At 45.1% G+C, this 20598-nt stretch overlaps 2 protein-coding genes across 2 annotated transcripts; both read right to left on the reverse strand.

The window, feature by feature from the left end:
• Nucleotides 1-3740: 3740 nt before the first annotated feature.
• On the reverse strand, nt 3741-4451 carry LOC136459076 (early nodulin-like protein 19). Its single transcript, XM_066458979.1, has 2 exons — nt 4265-4451; nt 3741-4154 (listed from the first exon to the last, which is right to left on the reverse strand). The coding sequence occupies exons 1-2, from the start codon at nt 4434-4436 to the stop codon at nt 3808-3810; spliced, it is 519 nt and encodes a 172-aa protein (XP_066315076.1). The 5' UTR covers nt 4437-4451; the 3' UTR covers nt 3741-3807.
• Nucleotides 4452-8162: 3711 nt separating this feature from the next.
• On the reverse strand, nt 8163-11965 carry LOC136456603 (chorismate mutase 1, chloroplastic-like). The gene is made up of 6 exons (XM_066456521.1): nt 11717-11965; nt 10637-10850; nt 10467-10553; nt 9282-9425; nt 8877-8969; nt 8163-8732 (listed from the first exon to the last, which is right to left on the reverse strand). Exons 1-6 carry the CDS (start codon nt 11881-11883, stop codon nt 8496-8498), a joined length of 942 nt encoding a protein of 313 aa, XP_066312618.1. The 5' UTR covers nt 11884-11965; the 3' UTR covers nt 8163-8495.
• Between the last annotated feature and the right edge of the window lie 8633 nt (nt 11966-20598).

Genomic DNA, 20598 nt, shown 5'->3' on the forward strand with positions numbered 1-20598 from the left:
GTAAATGTTGGTTCACTAAACGTCCTGTATACGTATACCCATCGCGCCACAGTTTTGTGTTTAGTCTATTTTCACAGTTATAAGCGTAGAGTATTGTTACATGTGTTGGGTTGGTGCCGAAACTTCAGAAGATGCATTGTTAGTTACTGGCAATGCAGGAACAGTCATGCAAACGTTTGTAGTATAACCAGCGCGACAGTTCCTCACGGCTCATTTTCTCGATTATTTCCTTCCATACGGCTACACTATACTGTTAGAAAGGAAAAAAATTGGGTGCACCCCGGGCACACCGAGCTGCTCGTGCTCTCCCCAGCCAGATACACGCCACGTGCACAGCTCCTTCATCGTACGGCAACGCGAAATAACCCTCCGACGGCAGCCAAACAACATGACAGCTCGGCTCATGGAACCTCATCGGCTCAGCTTGTTCGTTCCCATCCCAATTCCCAATCCTGGGGCTGCGCGGCCAGCCCATGGGCACGCTCCCCGGCGGCGTGGCCAGCACAAGGGCAGAGCTCCTCGGCGGCGTGGCCAGCATAGGGGCGCTCTCCCTCGTGGTGCGGCCAGCTCAGGGGCGCTCTCCCGCAGATGCCGGCGTCGCCCGTACTCGCGGCCAGCGCTGCAAGCGACCTCGCCATCCGTCGTTGCCCGCCCGTACACGGCTGAGTCCTTCGTTCCTAGAGCGTGCTTGCCTTCCGCCTGCGACCTGACCGGCGCCTTCTGCGTGCGCAGATCCGTCGTCGCCGTCGCCTTCGCCTATTCCGGCGCTCTTGCCGTCGCCTGAGCCTCTACCGGCTGAGGATATGGGTGTTCAGGTAAGCTGAAGAATCTAAATCTGAAATGGACAGATTATACTTGATTGATTGATATGGGTGTCATTGTTTCAGCACAGCAGAGCATTCGGGATGTTCCCGTCGTTCTTGGCCGGGGAACCATTGTCCAAGTCCTGAAGGCTCCTGAGGTCATGTCTACCTGATGATGTCTACTAGCTACATGCTACAGTCTGAAAAAAATGTAAAAGATGGATGAGAAAGTGATGTGGAGAGCATTCGCAAGTAGAAAATAACTTGTTGATAGGCGTGCAGTTCATGTAGGTGCTGCAGCGTGATACATTTGACAAATGGTTGAAGAATTTATTTCTTAAAGACGTTTTGGCCGCTGTATTTGCAGCTTGGAGCAAGTCCATGGCTGGGACAAGAAGCCTGTGCACTGGATCGATGCATCAGGCTCGCACTCAAGCTGAAGTTCTCTCAAGCTGAAGTTCTCACTAGCTCAGATCGATTGTACTCATACAAAAAGTGGTCTGTGCGTCGATTTAGTACTAATATATCCCTAGGGCTTTGAATGTAGATGAATGTAGATAGTATACATACCTATGGATTCAAACCTCCGACAAGAGCATCTAATGTAAATAGTATTCATCGAGGGAAAAAAGATTCATCGAGGAAAAAAAGATTCAAACCTATGGTGGAATCTTCAGTGTATTAAGCTGGGCCTCATCGAGGAAAAAAAGATTCCACCATTAGATGCTCTTGTCGGAGGTTTGAATCCATAGGTATGTATACTATTTACATTTCAATTTATACATTGTAAGCTGTAATATGGGTTGTTTAAATTGGAAACTACCATACATCGTACAGGTTTATTGTGCAAGCATGCTCTTAGAGTCTTCAATACAAATGGAGTATACAATTTGCCATCGCAATATATCCTGCCTAGATGGACCAACTATGCCAAAAGTGGATTTTATATTGAGAAACAAGTAACTAAGATGAGAGATTTGAAAACACATGCAGCACTTATATCTCGACAGGCCACATCTCTTGCATTGAAGTGTTCTCGGTCAAAAGAACTTCTTGATAAATTGCAGAAAGCCATACATAACTTGAACCTGGAAGCAGATACTTATCTAAGTGAGATGCATGAAAAATCTAATGAGGTTCCTCCAATTCCAAATGAAAATGTCAAGCAACCATTAAATGGAGTAATATCTTTTAGAATTCCTGAAGTAATAAAGGGACCAAAGAATACACGTTTTAAAAATGCTGTTGAAAAGAAGGCAGGGAAGAAGAAGAAGGGTGGTCAGAAAAAAGGTACTGATCTGCCCACTGTTTTAAATATTGTATTATCATATATATGCTTCATTGTAGGTGAAAATCCGGAAAATAACGATGTAGAAGAAGGGCCATCTTCAGCCATGGATGCTCCTTTCGTGCAAGCTGGATATGCTACTTCCACAATGCCACAGTTCAGTTTACTTGCTGATCCTTCTGCAATGGCTGCTCCATACATACTAGGAGGATACACATGTCTCTTAATCGGAGTTGATCAAGATGCTACACTGCAAACAACTGTTAGGAAGTTACATTTTAATGGAGTGCAAGAATAATAAATCTATGTAACTTTGCTCTTTTGCTGTTAGGAAGTCTCTTTTGCTCAGATAGGAGCCTTACACACTTTGCTCTCAATAGGAGCCTGTTTAGAACAATGCATTTCAGAGAATCTATGAGATTATTAAGACATCCATTCCACTGCTGATTTCAAAACATCCAAATATATTTCAGACAAAAATCACATTTTACATTTTACAAGTATCAATGAACTATATACTGATACAATTGTTGACAATCTGTCGGTCCTATCCAAACATCTACATTCATCTACATTCAAAGCCCTAGGGATATATTAGTACTAAATCGACGCACAGACCACTTTTTTATGAGTACAATCGATCTGAGCTAGTGAGAACTTCAGCTTGAGAGAACTTCAGCTTGAGTGGCTGTTCAGAGCCTGATGCATCGATTCAGTGCACAGGCTTCTTGTCCCAGCCATGGACTTGCTCCAAGCTGCAAATACAGCGGCCAAAACGTCTTTAAGAAATAAATTCTTCAACCATTTGTCAAATGTATCACGCTGCAGCACCTACATGAACTGCACGCCTATCAACAAGTTATTTTCTACTTGCGAATGCTCCCCACATCACTTTCTCATCCATCTTTTACATTTTTTTCAGACTGTAGCATGTAGCTAGTAGACATCATCAGGTAGACATGACCTCAGGAGCCTTCAGGACTTGGACAATGGTTCCCCGGCCAAGAACGACGGGAACATCCTGAATGCTCTGCTGTGCTGAAACAATGACACCCATATCAATCAATCAAGTATAATCTGCCCATTTCAGATTCAGATTCTTCAGCTTATCTGAACACCCATATCCTCAGCCGGTAGAGGCTCAGGCGACGGCAAGAGCGTCGGAATAGGCGAAGGCGACGGCGATGACGGATCTGCGCACGCAGAAGGCGCCGGTCAGGTCGCAGGCGGAAGGCAAGCACGCTCTAGGAACGAATGACTCAACCGTGTACGGGCGGGCAACGACGGATGGCGAGGTCGCTTGCAGCGCTGGCCGCGAGTACGGGCGACGCCGGCATCTGCGGGAGAGCGCCCCTGAGCTGGCCGCACCACGAGGGAGAGCGCCCCTGTGCTGGCCGCGCCGCCGAGGAGCTCTGCCCTTGTGCTGGCCACGCCGCCGGGGAGCGTGCCCATGGGCTGGCCGCGCCGCCCCAGGATTGGGAATTGGGATGGGAACGAACAAGCTGAGCCGATGAGGTTCCATGAGCCGAGCCGTCATGTTGTTTGGCTGCCGTCGGAGGGTTATTTCGCGTTGCCGTACGATGAAGGAGCTGTGCACGTGGCGTGTATCTGACTGGGGAGAGCACGAGCAGCTCGGTGTGCCCGGGTAGCACAGCAGTAGCAAACAGCTGCAGACTCATGTCCACGTCCACTTGTCCAGTGTGCGCGCCTGGACGTTTAGACCCGAAACGGCAACGGGCTGACCACCGCCCAGCCCAGCAAGGCAGCTAGTGCCGCAGACCAAACCCCGGGCGCCGCACCCGCACTGGCGCTTGACGCGTGGGGCGACGGCGCCACGACCGGAGGCGGCGACTCCGGCGGCGGCTGGACGAGCACGGAGACCTTCATTCCATTCCAGCAGTAGCCGCGGCTGCAGATGAAGTAGAACCGGCCCGTCTGGTTGAGCCGGAAGACGAAGTTGTGGCCGCGGCTGTAGCTTAGGATGGGGCTGCTGGCGTCGCACGCCGCGTACGCCGTCTCGTTCACCTGCACCACGTCGTACTGGCCCTTCTCGTACCTGAATTCTGCAAGCAAACGCCTTCAATTCTTTTTTACCAAAAGCTAGATCTCGATCACACAGTCGACTTGATGGCTAACGCTTGAGTGTGCAGAGGTAGAAAGGGGAGAATGGTACCGAGCCAGTCGCCGACGTGGAACTGGTTCTGGTCCGCCCAGTCTGTATAGTTGATGTTGGGCGCCCAGCGATGTTTCCTGCCGCCGACGACGAAGCTTTCCGCGAGGGACGGGGCCGGTGTCGCCGCGAAGAGGAGGAGCACCACGAGGAGGAGGCGCGTCGCGGTAGCCATTTCTTGGATGTGTCGAAATGAAGACAGGAAGCGGCGGCGGCGGCGGCGGGGTGGTTTTCTTGAACTTTTGGGAACTGTATTTATGAATAGAATCGGGGTGTGTGTGTTCTCTTCGTTCTCAAAACATCGAATTGATTTTGTTGCGCTGGATATTCTCATATTAAATGCATTTCATTCTCGGCGCTTGTGAAACCACTCTCTACCCGGTGGCGGCCGTCGGCCAGGTTGGTAACCGAGTGGGTTATCTAGCAGTAACTAGGGCCGCAGGGCGACGGATGAAACTGGCATATGCAGCCCGAACACACCTGGGGCGTTTGCTCTGCGTTTTTTTTTTTTTTTTTTTTTTTTTGAGGAATGCTCTGCGTTCATGTAATCATGGTAAATGGATTTCGCGTGACCTGGGCTGGGCCTGCCGGCCTGGGTCCGCATGTGCCGTATGCGAGATCAAACTTCTTTCTTTCTTTCTTTTGTTACGACGCGAGCAAACTTCTGATTTGCTTGGAAACGACTCCTCGGGCTGAAATTTGATCGAGTCAACTCCTCGCGGATCGCCAGTGAGTCGGCACGAATCGGTTTCCAGTGTGCTTCTAGGCAACCTTTAACAGTCCATGCAATTTTAATTCCCCTTTAACAAGGACAACTCAGATAGCTCGTATAAATTCAGCTTAACATTTTGCTTATACTTAGAAAAAAGAAAAGAAAAGGAGATGAAAGAACCATACTATACTAGGTTGGGCTAGATTACAAGGTCCGCTCGTTGGGCCCACCAACAGTCCAACACGCCAATATGTTGTGCTCCTGCAGTCCTACCCCCTGGTCACTTGCACCAACCTTCGTCAATAGATACGATCATTGCATATAATCAATAATACTAGGATGAAATTAGCCCAATTATTAAGAGAGATAGGATATGCAATGCGTACAAACAAACAGTTTGTTCGTTGCAGCTTGTTTGGCTTATAAGTCATGGCTGAAAGTACGGTTGGCTGGTTTGGTGTGAGAGAAAAATATTGTTTGTTGGCTGATAAGCCATGGCTTATAAGCCAAATACAACCAAACACTAAAAAGCACCAATAGGTATACCAAACCTCATATTGTTTCGTCATGGCCACCGTTGGCCAATTAATAAGATGGGACGTCCTATGTCTTCAAAGGCAAAGAGCCATATGGGAGTTTAGCATATGTTGCTAACCCATTTAGGGAAATTTATGAAAAGAGGAGTAGATATGAATGGAGGCTAAGCATGTCTTAATCAGCACCAGCTTGCCCCCATGTGACACCGAAGCACATGAGAAACCACCTGTATTTGCTCAGACTCTAGATTCATGGGATCACCTCACTCTTCTTGACCGAAATCCTGTGAAAGAGTTGTATTTCAAGTTCTTAAGTTTGTCTACGTACATGGGACTCTAATAAAGCTACAGTGTCACGAGGTACTTGTGTTTGTTAATGGAGTTTGTGTGGTCGTTGCTAGCATGGTCATGGTTAATTTTTGGCTTGGCTCACTGTCTCAATGTGGCTCCATTCGGGAACGGTCACAAGATTTTCTCATGTGGCTCCATGTTTCTTCATGCTCACAAAAGTCTTGGGTGTGTTTGATTGCTGACCGCAACACGCCACAACTCACCTACCGCAGCTTTGGCATGCTTTAGGCCCCGCCCAACGCATTATGCTGGACTCTGGTCTTATCAGGCCATGTAGGCTCGGATGTCACTTGGAATATAAAGTAGTCTCACATTGTCAGTGTGTCTTGCGGAAACTACGAACGCCTCATCTAACAAAATGCTAGAGAAACCATGTGGCGACACATTATGGCAAAAAAACACACCCCCTAACACATGCTTTCTGAGGACCATCGCCATCCACCAGTGACGTGGATGTTGTGGGACCAACTAAAAAAATTGATGCCACTGAGAGCAAGGCTAATAATACAGTCGGTTTGCTGGCTGTAAGGTTCTTTGTAGCCTTCTCTCAGCCCACTCATATAGTAGTTGGCTCTTTACAGTTAATATATGGCCCACTTATCTCTCTCACAGACTTTCTTGGTTCTTGTGCCCAAGCCGACTGTAAGCTTACAACCCGTTTCTCCTCTCTCTCCTCCCATCTCTCCTCCACCTCAGCATTTAGTCGGCTTACAGCCTACTATTATACTTGCTCTGACGCTGAGAAATAGCGGTCTTCATTTGTTGTATCTACATGAAAGGTAACTTTTTTTTAAGCTGCCAAAGGTATACACCGAGAATAGGCCTGCTCTTTAGTCCTGATTGGCTACCTGGCTTAGTCTATGGCATTGCCACATAAAGTTTGACGTCCCTTCAGCGTTTCGTATGAATATAGCTGGCCAAATAATTGTCGTCACGTTTATGTGACACTTGCAGTATGTTGGGCTAGCCAGAGCTTAGGCATAAGCGTAGTCTCAATGGTGTATTGATGATGATTTCTATTCTTATTAAATGACTTGCCAAGTAGGTAAAACGCTGACATGACAACGTAATTAATGAAGAAAGAGAGCAAAAATCATAGAAATTGTTTCTTCACGAAGAAACCAGGTCTACTCTTGACCCAATGCACCAAGAAACCATGAAATCGCCATTAGGGAGAAACCACCAGTTTCTAGTGAGCTCGTGTCGCACTCCCATTGAAGAAAGAAGATAGGGTTGGGAGAGAGAAAGAGAAAATAATTATTACTCATAGAAACCATGGGTTGAAAAACAGTATTTTTTTGGTACGGTGTCCTATGTTATAGAAACTACTAGTTTCTTTCATTAGGACTGCCCTGAAGCAAACAGACCTACAATTCAAAGCATAAATCCCCTGGTTGGCACCGAAATTTATATGGATCCTTTAATACCATTGATTGAAAAATTATACTACTTCCCTTTGACTGCCAGTCTGCCACTATTCTACGTTTGCATTACCTTGATTGCCATTGCTGTTAAGATCTGTTAACTTGCCATGTTGGCGCTCGCCGAAGCACCGTGCTGCTTGCCTGCTTCCCTTGCTCTCGCTCGCCTTTCTCACGAGTCACGAGCGTCGTGCTGCTCTGGCCCGGGCTCCCCGACCGTGCCGAGAGATCGTTTCCTTGTACCCTATGAATACTGGACAACCCGGTTAATGAAATTATTGTGTATTCTCTCCAAGATATATACGCTTTTACATGGGAAAGAGAGGGAGAGACTGATAGAGCTAAGCAGGAACCATGAAGAAGACATATGCCCACTCGGACACTCACGACTCTGCTGCTACTAGGGGGTTCAGTGACCATCTCTTCTCAGCTATCCTGTTGACTTCGGCTCCAACTCTCGGAGATCCGTCGACACAAGCCGCTCGTCGTCGTCCCCACTCCAGTCTGAAAAACCCGGGCCCTTGCTTAGCCGCGTGCCGGTCATGCTCAGCCAGGCCTGGGCGGCCACGTGAGCTCAGGCGACCGGCACCTACCCGGCGGCCGCGTGCTCACCCAGGCCGAACGCTCGCCAAGGTCGCCGCGCTCGCCCAGAGTCCCAGACGTGGCCAGGGCCACGCCGTTGGGCCTCCACGCCCGTGTTCGCCAAACGCTTCTCCCACAACCGGTTCGGCGCCGAATTGGGCAGGTGCGATGTGCGGCTAGGATAAGATAACGGAGGGGGCAGGCCATCATATCAGTGGTACAAGTGCAACTTAACAGAATTTGCAAAAAAAAAAAAAGTACAAGTTAACAGATTTTAACAGGAATGGCAACCAAGAAAATGCAAACTTGGAATACTGGCAATCAAAGTAAGTTGAAAATTTCGATGACACTTGAGAGGATCTGTATAAATTCCAACGACAATGAGAAAATCTACTCCGATTCAAAAGGGCACCCCGCCAAAGAAAGTGACCCAGCATTCCATACAGGCTACAGCCATTGGCAGTACGCACGAGGTGCGAGTAACCGACAATCCCACACGATATTCTGCATGTTTCTTGCCACAATTCCACACATGGTATATTTTCTATCCTGTCCCCAAAATGGGTACTTACCGATGTTCTGGCTTAATGCCAGGAGTTCGGATCTGGCAGTTTACCGCTATATAAACACACTCAATCCAGCCTCCTAAGCAAGTACGCGATTTCAACCTCCTTGGTTAGCGGCATGATTCTGTAGCTGTACAGCTCGGCGACCAAGCTCGGCCTCATCTTGTACACCGGTGGGTTGCCGCTGTCCTCAGCACCGATGTTCACCTCTTGCCCGAAGTTCTTGGCTTTGGCTTCCACCCTCTGTTCGATAGCACGCTCCACCGTTTCATATGTGAGAAGGTGCATGAGTTGATCACGGTCCTGAATTTTGCAAAACGTGACAAGAAATAGACAGTTTTTTCAAATGAATCGAAATATCATTTTGTTCTGAAACTCTGAAATAAAACAAAGAAAAAGTTGAAATAGTAGTACTAGAAATACTAGAGTTGAAACAAAAGCACAGACCTGGGCTATTATGGCTGGCATGTAAGCTTCAGGGGACTCCTGAAACTTGGCCTCTGCCACAAACAACCCATAGTGGATCCTTTTAGAGAGTGCCTGAAGTATGGAACAAGGAACACAGAATAAGGAAAAATTTATAAAAAATGCAAAATTGCACAAGTCACCAGCAAACATCAGCTCAGTACTACGAAAATGACATCTCATGAAATCACGGTGATAGGAAATTTTGCAGGGATTGATGCCAAATTTGGCTTGACTTTGTTTGCTAAAATATATTCTTTTAACTGAATGAAAACTGCAGCAGACAGAGCAAAGGAATTTTTATAACCTAGTTGACTGGAACAAAAGCAGATGTGCACCCAAAGAACTAAAGCTGAGTAGAGGATTTAACATGAATATCAGCTGTACCTGCAAGCAGGTCGTGTCACAAAGAGAACTGGATCCAGCATTACCATCACTTCCTTCTTTCACCAGTCTTGGAAGAAGTTCATCGAAATACATTTTCCAAATCTCTTTGTTGATATTTATAGAATCAGCAACGGGATGCAAAACCTATGCAAAGGACAAGAGTGAAGTATGAATCCATCTAAAACTTACTAACATGGTCATAAGACCAGGACATCTCATTGGCATTATGAATCTTGCAACAGATGACAGTCCAAATGCAGCATAAACAGATGTTTCATGTTGCAGATGGATCAGGATTGCACTATGCCAGCACTTGTAGAATATGACAAAATTCATGCAGGTTAAACCATCCAATGATTAAATTGAAGCAAAGTGCTAAATCATCATCAGTGGATATCCGCTTGAAAAAAATGCAAATAATGCTACTTTCACCTCTGATCTGATCCACCTACAGTTCAATAGTGAGAGAAGATATGGCACAGGGAAAGTAGTAGATTTACCATGAGAGAAGATATGGCAGAGGGAAAGTAGTAGATTTATTCAATGTGTACAAGGGGGTACAGCATATATAGGCAAGGTGTAGGGTTTATAGAACACACCCAATCAACGGAGATCCTTGCCTAATCTGGGAGATCAACTACTATGAACCTGAGGCAGCCCAGCCACCAGGCGTGGGCGCCAAGGCCCATGGCCAGCCCTATAGGCGCTAGTCTAACAAATAGGAGCTTTTTGATTTACTCAAAGTCAAAAGAGCATATGTTGTAATAAAAAAACAAAAAACAACCCCATCGCTCAACGCAATACAATAAAGAGCTGTTGAGCTCATTCCATAATATATTGAAGAAAGTAGAGTATATTAGTAAACACGGAACTTTTTCGGTCACTTGTATCTAAGGTCTGTGGGCTGTGGCATTTGCAATAATGATAGTGCATTCTGCAAGTCACAGCACACTGTCACTACCTATATGTTGTTCACTAACTGGGCATTGCTCAATATATTAGCTAGCTGTACAAGCCTTTTAATTCAGATGCCAAACAACTGTATCCAGAAACACATTTATTTTATCTACCTCCATGAAGAAAATGGTACATTAGATTGCAAATGATGGTTTATATCTCTTACAGTGACAAAGAAACCAAAACAGTCATCAAGAGAAACATTTGACAACCAAGAACGTGCATTACCCTTGGGTATTGTATAGGTGGCAACCGGGGCTCAGGCAGATCCTCAGGAAAGAAAGGGTACTCATCTGGGCTATTATATCTCCCAACCTATGTTAAAAACATTAGCATATGTTATTCTTTCGCATGCCATGATCAATTGTTTTTGTTAAAAAATGTCCAAATGGATTCACCTGTGCATGGAGCTTTTCAGTTTCTCTAACCATATATTCAACCAAAGATCCTTCAAAACCATCCATGTGGAAAGCTTTGCTATCATATGTATCAGCGTTGTAACAATACTGGGCTCTCTCCAAGAGGCCAAATATGATGCTGTCTTCTAGTCTAATCAAAACTTGTCTAATGCTATCCAATTCAAATATATCACTTCGATCAACCCTCTCTTCCCTAATAAAAGCACACCATTAAGATAAAGAATGATCAGTTCCTTCAGTATAACTAATAGTGGATTTCGTAAAAAGAAAGAGTTAAGCATCACATAAGACAGTAAGCCTTTGTGCAAAAAGCAACGAGATTAGTATATATATAGCCGTCCATGTCAATTTCCTCCTTAAGAGCTAAGATTCCACTTACGTATCCGGAATAATTTCATAAAAATCAAGGTCTCCTCGCATTGCACAGGCGAGGGTAAGGCTTGTGGTTAACACCCTTCCCCAGACCCCGCAGAGAGGGGGAGCTCTGCACTGGGTGCGCCCAAGGAGACTTCGTCAGAAAGGAATTACAACATCTGAGTCGTCAGAGGTGTGGAAATTTCCACGGATTAGTTACAACAATGTAGATATATAGTGACTAGAGGCTACATCATGCTTTGGGGATACGTCATGACTTCCAAGGTCAAGTCTACCACCAAATAATTCAACTTCACATGGTATGGTATTAAGCAAAAGGCGTAGAATAATCAAATATCATGTCATTCGTTAACCCAATAATAAGCTCCGCGGGACAGTTCGACAGGAGGTCCCCAAATTCTAGAATTAGCACCCAACTACAAATTAGATGCCTCGAGTATCTAAACATGAATGATCAGGTTCAGAAGGGCGAATCTCACAAAAGGAAACACATAAAACCACGAGAACTCCCCCAACTGGGAACCAACATCCAACTCCAAATAAGAGCCGGAAAGTACCACACCACGACGCACAAGCACAAAATCATCCGGATCCAGCGCCTCCCCCCACATACCTTCCAGAAACCAAGCGCAACAACCGTTCATTGAATCAAACAATTTGTTATTAGTGAAGGAGGTTTCATACTTGGCCATGGGCGTCACGGAGTTGTTGGCCGCGCGCAGCCCCTTGGTCCTGGACGCTGCTGGTCCGAAGGCAACGCAGCTCCTACCCTGCGGCCCGCGGGCGAGACCTCCCCGGTGAGCAGCCGCTGGCGACGCCGCCGCGGCCTTGGTGCCCAGCTTGGAGGCCATCGCCACCTACCACCTCCACCACGAGCACCTTAGTTCGGGACGCTCGCAGGAAGTGGGGAGAAGAGCATGTTAGGCCAGGAAATACCGGGGGGTTTATTTTGTAGAGGAAGTGGGTCGGCGTGGGGCGGAGGGAGAGAGTGGTAGGTGGGGAGGGGCCGATGACCGTGGACGTGACGAGAGACGTCACAATCGCCAGTCTCGCATCAGTGGTGGCCAGGCAGGCGACCAGGAGAATAATGGGGAAGAGGGCAGGGAGAGGGACCCGAATCATGGATCCAGACATCCAGCGGGGCCAACCGGGCAAGGGCGTGAAGAAGAAACGGCTCGAGGGTAGGTTGGCCTTTGTTGGATGGTCAGGCGCGCGGGCGTGCCATCCTGGTTTTTGGTGGAGGCGTGAAGTTGAATGCCTGGATGGCGTGGGCGAGGGTCCGATGGGTTGGTCGCGAACCCTTCTGATTTGGTGAGCCTTGGGCGGCGTTTGGCGCTGCCCGTGCCGCCTGCCGGGTCGTGGTGGCTTGAGTGCGGGCATCCCGCCTTCTGGGTCAGGAGTGGTGGCATTGTCATTTTCACCTTTTTATTTACGCGTGTGATAATTGGAGGATGGACAGAGGCGGAGCCAAGATTCGGCTACAGAGGGTTCCAACTTACGGAGTGTCGACAGTCCTGTTTGGATTGGATCTTATCGGCCGCGTGATTCGTAAAATTAATGTCATCGTTGGAACACATGTAGCTAAGTCACGCACGGTGAAGACAAAATGCTAGCAGGTTCCAGCTCACAGAGTGTCGACAATTCTGTTTGGATTGGATCTTACCGACCGCGTGATTCGTAAAATTAAGGTCGTCGTTGAAACACGTGTAGCTGAGTCACACACAGTAAAAGACAAAATGCTAGCAGATTCCAGCTCGCAGAGTGTCGACAATCCTGTTTAGATTGGAACTTACCGACCGCGTGGTTCGTAAAATTAAGGTCGCTGTTAAAACACGTGTAGCTAAGTCACGCACAGTGAAGACAAAATATTGGCAGGTTCCAGCTTACAGAGTGTCGATAATCCTGTTTGGATTGGATCTTACCGACCGTGTGATTCATAAAATTAAAGTCACCAAACACGTGTAGCTGAGTCAGGCAAAGCTAAGACAAAATGTCGGCACAATAGATCCCTTGGTGTGATTGTTCCTTACTCTCGTGGCCAACATTTTGTACGGTATCACAGTGAGATCTAGATGCCTGCTTAAAAACTATCCACTTTGATGTTAGCTTAAAAAATTATAATAAATCATCTTGAATCTCTTTATCCTAGAAAAATGCTAAATGTGTAAACTGAAGATTAAAAAAAAAGGCATTATTCATAGATCAGCAGTTCACAATATATCTATTTTATTTAGACACTTGACATTAGAAAATCAAGAGATATATTTGAGAAAACAATATACAATTGATTGCTCCCACCCTTGCCTGGGATGGATACATGGTAACCACGCGCGTGGAAATCACCTAGGTGGTTTCTATATAATTAATGAAGACATGCAGCTAACTATGGTATCATGGCACTCTCAACACAAAAATCAAATGGTTTCTATAGACATTAATTAGTGTGCTAACTAAAAGAGATACTAGTGGGCATGTTCACTTTGAGGAATTATGGATGAATTTGGATGGTTCGGAGGAATGCTGGAGGAATTTATGAGAGAAAAATACTATTTCGGATGAAAAAAGAAGCGGATCAAACCGGGTTTAAGGTGATGTGACATTATAATTAATGAAGAGAGAGAAGGTATGGTTTTTTATATAAGAAACTAAGTCTACATTAGAACCAATATAAGAATACATATGATTTGTATGGTATAATCTACACCCTATGTCCTCTAATATAAAGGAGCCGAAGTTCAAATTTGTACCAAAATACAAGGTATTATAGGCCCTTGACCCCTACTCTTCTCTGTCTTTTTTGGTAGGAAATTTTGAGATTCCTTTTAAACTTAGCGTCATCCAAAACAAACAGCATTAATTAAGAAAAATAACAACTAAACTACTACCTCCATCCTAATTAGTGAGGACAAAGTGGTCTTTTGCAAGCACCTTATTTTGTCTTAAAATCACTTGAATGAATCCCTATTATAGAGCTAAAGGAGTAGAAGACATTTTGAAAGTACAATCAAGCTCTAATTATGGGTTTTGGTGATAATGACTACGTAATTAGAGAACTAATGATATTTATCGAGATTACGAGCAGGGAATATATATTCGAGGATGTTATACGAAATGGAGAAGCCCCCAATTTCAAATGTTGATGGCTTCAAACTCAAAAGAAGGTTTAAATTCTTTTATATTTTGAATTTGAATATAAGAAAAGTCGTACTATAAAGGGGGACACAATGCTTAAGCTAGCATGTGGTACCAATTGCTCAATCTTATAAATACATCCTCAGTTACTTGGCCAAGACAACCAATATTTTATTCTTACCCTTGACGTCTTGCCTGGTGCGGCAGTGCCGCACCTGTAGAGAGGCACTACCGCGACTTAAGTGACCGTTGGGGCTAGGGGTACTTAACCTTTCCCCTTCCTCCCCAACGTCGCTCTTCTCTCTCCCACTCATTCAACTCGTCCAAGAACAGAAGAGTGTTGTGGCAAAACCGCCTAATCTAATACCTTCTAAGAGTACTTGTCTTCCATTAGACACTAAGAACTCAAGAGAAGGCACTAAACTATGCAGTTCCGTCGAGCACACTCCAAAGAAGAACTCGAAAATCCACATTTCTCCATTAGGATCACAAATGAGATAATAAAGCTTACAATATTCTGAAGTCATTTCTTATATCACTTTATTACAGTAGTAGAATATTACCTCAATTGATTATAACAGCGGAATCTAACAACGTTACCAGAGTTACAGAAGAAGCAAAGATTAATTTAACGACATGGTGGAGCATTAACATAGTAGACATTTATATACAAGAGATGCTAGCAGATTTTACATATTTTCTTATAAAAACCTTTAGTAAGGGTTATAAATAAACACTACGGTTGTAGCGTAAAAGAAATTCTCTTTGAGCCCACCAGGAGGTTTCCACACACAAGAGTCAGCTCTAAGTATCCTCCGATCACCTGCAACAGGAGGAATAAAACCCTGAGTACTCGATTGTACTCAACAAGACTTACCCGATATGAGGAAAATAAAAGTCTCTAAGGATATGTAAGGTTTATTTGGCTTGTGGGTTGCTACATCTGCGGAAGCATTACTAAACATGCGTCCTTATATTCAATTTTATTAGCAATCATCATTAGTTCATTAACTAACTATTCTATGAAAGCACCTATGCTACTTTCAAGCTGGTGGTAAGCAATCAGAATCATTTTATCACCTTTCAAGTTTTAGTTCTTACTACGGTGCTAGACCATAGCCAAGTCATACCGTCTCGCAGAAACGACAATTCATGAATCAATGTATCCCAGCTGGGTACCTCAAAACACATGCCCCATTTGTACCCCAGGTACAAACAAGACCAACCCATTCCACTCCTGTATGGTGCATAGACCTCTACCTTTCCCTACCTTCAATCAGCTGATCCGGAAAGAGCCAGAACCCATGACAAGAGCGTAATGAGCATTCCCGTTTCTATAAGCAAGTATGTGCTCAGGATAATAAGTCTATGACCTGACTACCATCCACAGCAATGGACGGTCCTCAATCAACATAGGCGGAACAAGTGTAATCCGAGCCTCACTCGAATGTCTAACCAAGTCTAGATCCAAAGTATCATTCTGCTTGGTCTCCAATTATCATTCATATATATATATATATTCTATGTGCTAGTAATATAATAACAACAATAATATCTTTTCTATCTCTCGCGAGTGACAGGCAATCACTCGACTTCTACCGAATCCTATGGCATAGCAATCTACACGATCCTGACATGCTAGTATGACTCATAGGATAAGGATATACATATGCAAGTGGGTTTTATTCAACTCCTCAGAACTTAATGCACAAGCATAAGATAAAGTGTAGAATAATAAGGGTTATGCACCGAGGCTTTCCTAGGTAAGATATAACCAAAAGTTAGCATTTCATCATGGTGTCACGATCATCAAGGCACCATCTTTTCTACTACCTCGGTCGACTCCATGATCAATCGTTGTTCCTATTATGATATACGTGGATGCAACGTAGAGACGCAATTAATCAACGGTAACCGTAACTCTTAAAAATATGATTACGCTCCGCAAGCTAACGAGCTAGCTTTACTAACTAGCGTACTAGTCTATGTATCCATGTCATTAAGTAAGGCTTTGTCTCTAGAAAAATATTCTAGTTTTAAAATCCCAAGGTGCTTCGGCATTTTATTGATTAAATATATATTTTTGAACTAGAGCTCATTTAGCTACCCTAGCAAACTAACTATTATGGAGCTACAAAAATTATAGTGAGCACCTCATAATGTTAGAAATTTACTATGAAAGTTTTAGAGCCAACACTATCACCAATTTATCACAAAAATTCCTATAAGTTTATTGAGCATATCAAATTAATTAGATCATTTCTAAAAATATTATAAAACTATGTGAACAAAATATACTAGCATATAGACCATAATTTTAGGAACTTAACAAAATTGGTTTAATAATTTTTGGTTAACTACAAAATTTTATATTGAATTTATAAATTTACCTTAGAAACTAACTTAGAAAATACATTAGAAAAAGGAAAGGGCCGACAGTGACCCCAGCTGGCCCGGCAGCCCAGCGCGGCGTGGCTATGTGCGCATCGCGGCGGCCCAGTATGGCCCAAGGCCTAGGGCGCTTGCGCGCGTTGGCTATTTTGCAGAAAGGACCCTGAGCTTTTAGAGATTAATACGACTACTATGCACACTATTCCTACCGTCAGTAACTTTGCAACCAAACCCTCGGATGTTTTTGCCTTTACCACGGGAAGGTCCCTAGGATCCCCGCACGCGCTGGTGCAGCGGCCGATGGCACAAGGCGGTTACGTCGGGCAAATTAGGCTCACTACGACGGCATTAAGGGGCCGACCACCATCTATAGCTAAACGCGCAAGGATGGGTGGCGGTTAGGGACTCGAAGGCGCACTGTCGCGGGCTGTAGCGGCGAGTGGCTATCCACGGCGGTGGCGCGACTGTTCCGGCGAGCCTACATACGCTTGACAGAGTAGAAGTGGCGGATAAGCATCAGTGGCTCACCGTGGTGTACGCCCTACTGATGGTTGAAGCAGGGGAGCGCTGCGATGGTCTAGCCACGTGCGATCGAGCGAGGCAGCGGCGCTCTGCGATGGACACCGGCGCGTCACCCCACCAACGACGAGCACCCTGACCAAAAAACACGAGGAACGAATGGAGGGAGTCAAGGTGAACTTAGGGTTACGAGCAATTGGACTGTTACCACTCCTACAGGCCTTACCCCCCAACCCTCTAGTCACGGCGGCACACATGACCGGCAGCGAGCAAAATCCAAAATTGGCCATGGCTAGATAACCGTTGGACCCAACAAGAGTGGGATGTCTAGCTAACTTCCTCTGCTTCTTACTGACATGAGGAGATGGGCTGAGAAACCATGGGCTTGGCAAATTTGAAAGGCGAGCGTGGTGCCTAGGCTGAGGCCACGTCGTGGAAAAAAACATGCGAATGAGCTCGAGGGGTAGGGCATGTTAAAGCAGGGCTCTGGTCAACGGTGGTAGAGCGAGCTCATGCACATAGGTGATGAGACCAGGCGGCTTGGTGTGACACGCTTGAATTAGAGCGGCCGGACCCGAGCCAGTCGCACCGACATCGGCTAGCAAGGGCAAATGCGGCAGGAAGGCATCCCATCGCCCCTGTGATCAGGCCAGCGACCAGACATGGCGGCAGCGACATATGCTAAGGGAACAATGCGGTAGGTGATACGAGGGGTAAGGCGGACACCACATCGACCGAGCAACAACAGCCATAGGCTCATCTCGGCCTAGCGCACTACACAGCGGGAGCTAGACCACGGCCAGCTAGGGCCGTCCAATGCTAGGCTGAGGCGCTACAAGGCACCATCCGTGCACACAGCTGATCCATGTCCGTAACCTAGCCACAGTGTGAGACCGATGCCCATAGCGTCCGCATGCACGGTGACCATGGACTTAGGCCAAGCGGCTACGCTCGGTGCCATGCACGCATTTTAAAGCAAAGCAAAGAATGTTGATCACCTCAACCGAAGTCCAACCAATCCTTCTATCCTAAAGTCGACACTACCAGCTAGCTAGAGGAGCAATCATCATGACCCGAGAGCAACCAGAGCGGGAGATAAAAGAATGCCAACTTAGGTTCGTCACTAGAGTGCTGGTTCACGAACAGAGCGCCCATCAACATGGTTTACACCGCGTTCCAACGAAGTTTGGGCAATTTTTATGAGAGCAACATGACCTCCAACACAACTTTGACCTATGCCATGCTCAAGCACTTACTTCGGTGCAATCAACAATACCAAAATATGCAGCTAGTGTTTAAACATTTTTGTTAGAAATTAAATATCAAAATAGCATTATCTTACTACTTTTCCATATTTAGAAAAGTTAAGGATTCAATTCAAACTAACAACCATTAATACTTTTTGTTATAATTTTTAAAAGACCTAAACCCTATTAACTGCTACCAACAAGTATTTCATGCGATAGTCCATACCTCATACTAACCCACAAGAGCAAAATATTTAAGCACTATTTAACTATTTTGCTCAATATAATTTGCCTAAAATGGTATTTTACACAATAGTTCAAGTGTTTACTGACTTAACAAAAATAGCTTATCTTAACATCAAATTTGATTTTTGACCTCCCAAAACACTAGTTAACAACAGCTATTTTCCAAAAGTTAAAGTTGTCTTTCCATCTACTAAACTTGTACTTTAATTTTTATGTAAGTACTAAATACAAGTTATGTTTGATCCTTGTTCATAGAAATTGTTTTTCACCTCACGTGCGCTATAAATTTTTAAAACCCATAAACTTGTTAAGCTAATCCTTCTCGGACCTAAATCTCGGTGCTAAGCAAGCTCGTAACACTAGGGGTGTTACAAGTGCCCTTCTGTCTCTCCTCCATTGGTGATCTTGAGCTCCCAAGTATTCTCCCTTGATTTTCCCATCAATCCTTAAGAGAAAAAGGTTCCAAACTCAATTAGAGAGCAGATCATTTGATTCCCCAACTCAAAAGAGCACTTGGTTCACATTTTGGCCAACAGTTGTGTTTATTACTTTTAGAGCTTTGCTCTTAGCCGGCTATAGCATCACCCATGGAGCTTGCCAACTTGTGTGGCAGCCCTAGGAGGTTTGTAACCACCTCTTGAAGCTAGTAAACTCACCCCTCATCTCAAGAGTTGAGTCTCTTAACTTGAGAACGAGGAAGGGTTGCAAAGCCCTAAGCCTTAGTGGCTAACCTCAACAACATGGATGTAGGCAAGCCTTGGTGGCAAGCTGAACCATGGGTTAAATCATCGTGTCACCTTGTGCTTGATTTACATCATTTTGCATTTTATATTATTGTTAAGGTGATTTATAGGGTTTGTGGTCGATGTACTTGTATATTGTGTTCCTACCACTTCTAGCTCTCGATCTGTGAATCTCATACCTGCAGGAAGTTAAGAAATTTCTCCGATTCAAGTTTACATTCACTAATTTTGAACTGTGACTCGAAGTTGTTTGTAGGTGCGGTAGTGCTGTTGTTCTGGCCCGACGGTGTCGCGAGGTCAGAGCGACAGTGCCGCAAGTTGAATTGGATGAAAGTTTGAGTGTTTGTTTTGATAGGACTATTTACCCCCTCTAGGCTAACCATAGATCCTACAAATGGTATCGGAGTAGGTTACCTTGTGAGCGCTTCATCATGTGAGGTATGGAGCCTGGAGGAAGAACTAGTGGTGTGAAGCCAGTGGATGTCGACATGGATAGCAGCGAGTTGAGCGCATCAACAGCAAGCAACACCATGCTACCACATCTTGAGGCTACTGATGCTGAAAGAGCTCTCAATGACAATGAGAAGAAGTAGGAAGGAGGAAAGAAAGCTCAAAAGAGAAGCAAGATAGAAGGAGGAGGAGCATCGGTTAGAAGATAAGAAGCAAAGATAAGAAGAAAGAAAGCTCATAAAAGAAGCAAGAAGAAAAAGGAGAGAAGCTAAGAAGAAGAAGGAATAAGAAGAAAAGGCAACAAATGCATCATCAAGTAGTTTCGAAGATGGAGATGATGATGAGTCATACCAAGTGTCGAAGGGGGACAAGAAGGAGAAGAGAGGAAAAGGCAAAGCCAACAACAACAAATATGCCGCCATATCCTTTAACTATTCTTCTATACCTATGACTAACCATGATCGAAGGTCTTTCATCAATGTGCCTATGGGCAAGCTACCTCATTTCAATGGGACTAACTTTGCCAAGTGGAAGCACTTGATGAGTGCCTATCTTATAGGTCTTCACTCCGGTATTTGGGAGATTGTTTGCAATGAATTTAAGCCACCAATTGATCCCAAGAACCCAACACTAGAGGAGATAAGAATCATTCACCTCAATGGGCAAGCCACAAGTGTGTTGCTTAGTGCTTTGGATGGTGATGAGTACAATATAGTGATTGGGGTTGATGTTGCCAAGCAAATATGGGACACTTTGCACCTAGCACATAAAGGGGTTGACAAAGTGAGAAAGGTAAGAAATGATTTGTTGATGTCAAAGCTCAACTGGTTTGTAATCT

This window comes from Miscanthus floridulus, chromosome 6, assembly GCF_019320115.1.
Source record: "Miscanthus floridulus cultivar M001 chromosome 6, ASM1932011v1, whole genome shotgun sequence".
NCBI lineage: Eukaryota > Viridiplantae > Streptophyta > Magnoliopsida > Poales > Poaceae > Miscanthus > Miscanthus floridulus.

Bases quoted from the DNA above. Each gene is read 5' to 3' on its own strand.
- LOC136459076 (XM_066458979.1), bottom strand. From the start codon at position 4,436: ATGGCTACCGCGACGCGCCTCCTCCTCGTGGTGCTCCTCCTCTTCGCG. The intron at 4,155-4,264 runs GTACCATTCTCC...GTTTGCTTGCAG, and splicing joins CCACGTCGGCGACTGGCTCG to AATTCAGGTACGAGAAGGGC.
- LOC136456603 (XM_066456521.1), bottom strand. From the start codon at position 11,883: ATGGCCTCCAAGCTGGGCACCAAGGCCGCGGCGGCGTCGCCAGCGGCT. The intron at 10,851-11,716 runs GTATGAAACCTC...TGCTTTTATTAG, and splicing joins TCCGTGACGCCCATGGCCAA to GGAAGAGAGGGTTGATCGAA. The intron at 9,426-10,466 runs GTAATGCACGTT...TCCTTTGCATAG, and splicing joins CACCTATACAATACCCAAGG to GTTTTGCATCCCGTTGCTGA.